The sequence below is a fragment of the Papaver somniferum genome, chromosome 2 (genome assembly GCF_003573695.1).
Source record: "Papaver somniferum cultivar HN1 chromosome 2, ASM357369v1, whole genome shotgun sequence".
Classification (NCBI taxonomy): Eukaryota; Viridiplantae; Streptophyta; class Magnoliopsida; order Ranunculales; family Papaveraceae; genus Papaver; species Papaver somniferum.
In genome coordinates, this window is record NC_039359.1 from 146,540,286 (window position 1) to 146,545,890 (window position 5,605).

Here is a 5,605-nt window from a genome sequence, read left to right on the forward strand (position 1 = left end):
TCCAGAAATTGTTGATTTTGGTCTTTTTAACAAATTTTGTGAAAAAAAATAAAGTGCCGACGACACACTTCACATCTCCATTATATTTGGCCCTTAATGTATTTTGCACCATAATGTACTTGTATCGGCATTGCTAATTCATTGTCAGTTTTTTATTTTCCGGCTAACATTATCATATGAAAGTATCTTAATCTTAGATATAATTAAACAAAGAGGATAGCAATATCATCAATAAGAGCAAGTCTTATGGTGGAAGAGTTCCATCTTCCATCTTCCACGCCATCTCATCATTTGGGACCGTGGATGGAAGTGCAAGTGTAGTAGTGGAATAGTGAAAAACTCCAACTTGAAAGCCGCCTCAGCATCTTATGGCGTTCAGATGGATTCCACGAATCCTTCCACGAAATGGTGGAACCTTGGTTGGATTTTCTGTGGAAAACCCCAACTTGAAAGCCATTAGACTTGACATTCCATGATTTTCCACACTTGGAATAGGTTGGATTCCACCATAAGACTTGCTCTTAAGCACGAAACGAACTCATTAAATAAATTTTAATTAGGAAACGCATCTTCCAACGGTGGATCGAGACAATGATTTATTTCGAAGCAATTCAAGTTTTATTTCTTTCTAAAAGCAGTTGGACTTTGAGTAACACAGTGAACAGTGTGGACCATCCGATATTGATCACCCGGCCGGGGTAAAAATGTGAGAGCATACGGTGCCACTGTTACAGAAGAAGTCGTTGAGGTATTTCTTTAGGATAGGGTCGAGAATTAATTTGTAGGCTTTCTCCGTGGGGTGGTAACTGTCCCAAAACACAAATTTGGAGGCATCGTCACAAGTATATGGGTTTAAGTCATTACATAGAACCACTGATTCTATCGTTCCTGTTCCACAGCATCCTTTTGTTGCCTCCACGAAACCTGAATGTAAACTTTCCGAAAGTCATCAAAACATTGTATATAAAAAAAAGGAATGCCATATTCACAAGGAAAGGTAGGCATAAAAGACATGCAGTGCATACGTACCATAATGGTGAGGACGGTTGATAACATCTTGGAGAGGATTGTAGATGTCAATTAACACAGCTCTACCATGTTTAAATTTATTAGCATTAAGGTTGTCAAGTGATGAAGACAGCTTTGAGTTGAACATCTGAGCAGCTTGGTTATAACTCTCTGCGCAGTTTCTCTCTTTCCCTCCTCCTAATGTTCTCTGCGATGGAACGCATCCTATCGGTGGTGCGCTGAACAATGCAAACCTCCTCGCTCCCATGTCGTACAGTTCCTACCAGACCGATAAACTCTTTCAGTTTCGATGTTATGCAATTTTCTTTTGTTTGTAAATCAAACTAAAATACAAGGAATGGAAAAAAAAAATGGATCAAAATACCTGAACCAAATTGGTGGCTCCTTGAACCATAAGATCAGTATAGGCAGGGACATCATAGTTGGATCTCAATTTGGAACTGAAATAGGTATTAGCAAGGTCATCACTTCCTGCTACAATTAGGTACAAACTCTCCGATATGACACTCTTAGTTTTTTCTTCTCCTCCAACAGCTTCAATTTTGGCTAGGTATTCTTTGAATAAGATCATTTGTTTCGCCAGCCCCAAAACCGACTAATATAACAAATGCAAACATTAATTATTAGCATGATTAATGACCAAAATAAAGTGTAAATGAAGTGTAAAATGAAAAATTATACAATAATAGGCTGATTTGTGTGTATATGCGTGTATATATACCACTATTTTAGCTGTAAGGGGATCATATCCTGAACCACCGGATGCGAAGCTTACTCCAGTAAGGAGATCATTCGGTCCCAAGGACGGGTCTAGATAAGCTGGTAAAAGATCCTTAATTCCCAATGCCTTCACTGTAAGAAAGAATCCATGAAAAGCCAAATATGAGCACCATTGGCATTACTAATGCAAAAGTGAATACTATTATGTGACATTTATTACCTATCAAGTCACTTGGGATTAAGCCATTGCTAAACCTTCCGGATGGTGTTCCACCCATAAAATTTCTTCCATAGGGTGGGTAATTAGCCTTAACAACTGACAATAAGTGATTGTTGTTTCCTGGATCAACGATGGAGTCCCCGAAAACAAGAACAGCGGGAACTCTAACATTAGGTGGCAACTTAATGGCAGTTATTTGAACTAACTGAACAAGAATGCAACAAAAGAACATAGTACAACTAAATATATTGGCTGATAATGATGAAGAAGAAGAAGCCATTTTGTGTCTAGACCAAAACTGCACAGTCGTTCTGTAGCACAGAGATAGACTAAATATATAGGTGTAGATCGTTTTTGGGGAAATGTACATGTAAAATTAAAATGGATGATGCGGAAAATAAAATAAAAAGCAATTTACGTGGTGACAGATGCATTGAACAAAATATCTTCCGTATGTCCGGTCAATTCTTCTATGGGTTAATACTCATTATTAACTCAATAATTTTTTGAAATAATGGATCTCAACTATATTAAATCTAATCTCTCAAAAGAAAAACAAAATTTCTTGCCGGACCGAGATTTTAGACACTCTTAAAACTTCATTGTAGGTCCCAACACATTTAATTTAGCTGTGTTACATGCACATCTTCTGCAACTACTTCTTCGTACAATTTATCAAGCTATTTGCTGGCCATTTTAAGAACTAAGTGTTCATAATAAATTTTGATATCAAATATAGTAGGTCAGACTTGAGGGAGTTTAAAGTAACTATACATGCGGCGATCTGTACTTAAGCTAGTCAAAATGTACCGGATAGGGGATAATACTCAACAAAGCATTGCTGGATACGAGATTTCTTGGTAAAGTTGGGGGATAATTAAATTTGACCATCATATCATTTTTTTTTTTTTTGAAGACTAGAATAGATATCAAAGTGCCAAGAAGGCACAAGAGAACAACAATCCGCAGGACTTAAAAACCAGAAGAGCAAGAACTACGTACAACCGGTCGAACCGGAAGACAAACATACAGAAGATTACGTACTATAAAAATTATATACATTCCTATCCCATATCGCTGCTAGATCATCAAAGAATAAGCCCTTAAATGTTTGCGAGGGGAGCCCCCATTGATATAATAAGGCTTTAACAGCTATGATGATCTCGGGTTCTGGTTGGTCGTTGCTGCGGAAGGTTCTTCTATTCCGTTCGATCCACAACGCCCACCACACTGCGTAAGGGAGGTAATTCCATAAACCATAAAGGAGATGAAATCTTTATTCTATTCTTTTAAAAGAAAATATTACATATTTATTATACATTTTGATCAAGTACATGTTATCAAATCTTTTGGGTGACTGATGAGTTTCTTGATGCATTTGAAGGAAATAATACCCACTCACTATTTATTTTTTATCTTTTTTGTTTCACTCTCTTTACACTTCACAATCTGTACCTTTACAAATTACAAATAGTATATTGTATAAAAACTTTTTGATTAACTTTTCTCCATCTTAGTCCGCACGATGCCATCTGTTCCGGCGAGCATCTCATACTTATCTTTCCTAGTCAAGTTGGTGCATTCGAACACAAGTGTTCCTGCTAAAACCCTCTGAATGTAATTTGCAACCTCAATAGGAGATTTCCCACCTTTGCAAGTCAGCTCAGTAGGCAATTGGTTTAAAAACGTAATCTCGTACGTTGGCACTGGGTTCATGAATACGAAATATGGATCCATAAGCTTAAACCCACGAGCAGATGTACCGAAAAATACACTCTGGTTCGTGTTAATTGCAACTGGAACAATCCTATCTGTGAGCTCAGCAAATAATGCACTAAATCTAAGAAGAAACGGTTCTCTACAAGTTGTTCCCTCTGGACAAATCACTAAATCCCCTTCTTCAAGCAAGCGTTTGATATTTTCAGCATCTTTCTCTCTTTCTCTTGTCAGGGCTACGCATTTAATAGGAGATATCAACTCTGAGAATTTGCTTATACTGTATGTGACGCAACTGATTTTTCTCCCCAAAGCCACAGCAGTCACCACTGGGTCCAAAATGGTCCTATGATTGCAAACAAAAAGAACACCATTTTGGCCTTTTCTCGGGGCAGGAGAGGGGTTTCCTTTTACGGTTACTTTTATGCAGAGGATCTTATACATGTACCAAACGATTCTCTGTGGAAAAACACTGGTTACAAAGATCCTAAGAAGGGATACAATGAAACCGATCGGCAACCATAAGAAAGTGAAGAGTGCATTTGTCGGGGTGGGTCTTCGAACCAATCTTCCTTCGTGAAATATCACCGGACTTAGAAGCTTGTTTCGTGGAACTGGTTCACATTTAGTCTTTGGTACCATATAACCTTCCTGAAATCACACAAAAAATTATAATAAATCTCGTGAACTCATCAAATTATTGCATAATATAACTGGTATTCTAGTGGCCGAAAATATAAGCACCCTTAAAGTTTAGAAGATCATTTAAGTGGTCCTATAATTGAAGGACCTGGTAGCCCTCTAGCAGAACCTAGGAAGGAACTTCCCATTTAAGGTAATAGTAATAAAATATTAGAGAATAGAAAAAGAGAACACCTTGCAAAGGGACATGAAACCATGATCAGTTTCTCTATCACCGATTCCCAAATCAGGCAAATTTTCACAAAACTCTCTTTGCAACGCATCTTTCTTATGAACCCCAACAAGAACACCTGGTTTTGTAACAAATCCACTAGCTCTACCAGATTTATGGAACACTTGAAGTTCTGTACCAAGAACTCTATCAACACCTAAGAAATTCTTAACAAACGGTTCCACCATAATTCTTGGACTTGCAGTAACAATATATCTTTTGCCAAAAGAATTGAACACATTCCAACTCATAGGATGAACATCTTCAGCGTAAAATCTAGGTAAAACCGAACGTGCAACAATTTCGATATCTTTGATTTTTAGACCGGCAAAAGTTATGAATATAAATGTTTTGATAGCTAATGCTTCTGATATGAAAACGTAAGAGATGTAAACAAATGGAACAGAGAGTAAAAGAAGTAGTCCTCTTAATAAACTACCAGCTTCAACTGCAACAAGCATGAAATATGGGAAAGCGCTTTTAGAGATTAAAATTGTTCCGTCTAAATCTGCAGCAACCGATTGTTCTGACCGGTTTTCGTAATTACATTCCGAGATAAGTAGGAAACCATGATGATGGTTTGATGTATGACCAAGAGAATCCATGTTTGAGTAAGTTAAGGATCGAGTTAGGTTTGTTATGGGAGAGGGAATGAAGAGATCCAAAAGATGTAAGATTTTTCTTTGTAATGTTAGAATTTTACGTGGCGGATATTTATGCAGCATTAAAACAAACCGGTCCGCGAGTTATGACCCAAAGGTGTCACTATGCATCCACAAAAAACCCATCAAAACAAAAATAACACAAAAATTCCAAAAAAATAAAAGTAACACAAATCCCAAAGAATTTGATGAAACCAATTTTGTTTTCATCATAAAATTTGATGAAACATCATAGAATTGATGAAATTGGTTTCATCATAAAATTTGATGAAACCAATTTTGAAATTTGGGGGTTTGTATCAATTTTTAAAAATTTGGGCTTTTTGTATCAAGTTTGTTTAAGAT

At 36.9% G+C, this 5,605-nt stretch overlaps 2 protein-coding genes across 2 annotated transcripts; both read right to left on the reverse strand.

The window, feature by feature from the left end:
• Positions 1-531: 531 nt before the first annotated feature.
• Positions 532-2,290, reverse strand: LOC113349381 (GDSL esterase/lipase EXL3-like). The gene is made up of 5 exons (XM_026593351.1): positions 1,970-2,290; positions 1,751-1,881; positions 1,394-1,624; positions 1,030-1,288; positions 532-924 (listed from the first exon to the last, which is right to left on the reverse strand). The coding sequence occupies exons 1-5, from the start codon at positions 2,247-2,249 to the stop codon at positions 686-688; spliced, it is 1,140 nt and encodes a 379-aa protein (XP_026449136.1). The 5' UTR covers positions 2,250-2,290; the 3' UTR covers positions 532-685.
• A 943-nt stretch (positions 2,291-3,233) lies between these two features.
• LOC113349380 (glycerol-3-phosphate 2-O-acyltransferase 6-like) lies at positions 3,234-5,267 on the reverse strand. Its single transcript, XM_026593349.1, has 2 exons — positions 4,562-5,267; positions 3,234-4,336 (listed from the first exon to the last, which is right to left on the reverse strand). Exons 1-2 carry the CDS (start codon positions 5,201-5,203, stop codon positions 3,467-3,469), a joined length of 1,512 nt encoding a protein of 503 aa, XP_026449134.1. The 5' UTR covers positions 5,204-5,267; the 3' UTR covers positions 3,234-3,466.
• Between the last annotated feature and the right edge of the window lie 338 nt (positions 5,268-5,605).

Bases quoted from the DNA above. Each gene is read 5' to 3' on its own strand.
- LOC113349381 (XM_026593351.1), bottom strand. From the start codon at position 2,249: ATGGCTTCTTCTTCTTCATCATTATCAGCCAATATATTTAGTTGTACT. The intron at 1,882-1,969 runs GTAATAAATGTC...TCTTTCTTACAG, and splicing joins AATCCCAAGTGACTTGATAG to TGAAGGCATTGGGAATTAAG. The intron at 1,625-1,750 runs GTATATATACAC...TTGTTATATTAG, and splicing joins CCCTTACAGCTAAAATAGTG to TCGGTTTTGGGGCTGGCGAA.
- LOC113349380 (XM_026593349.1), bottom strand. From the start codon at position 5,203: ATGGATTCTCTTGGTCATACATCAAACCATCATCATGGTTTCCTACTT. The intron at 4,337-4,561 runs GTGTTCTCTTTT...GTGTGATTTCAG, and splicing joins GTTTCATGTCCCTTTGCAAG to GAAGGTTATATGGTACCAAA.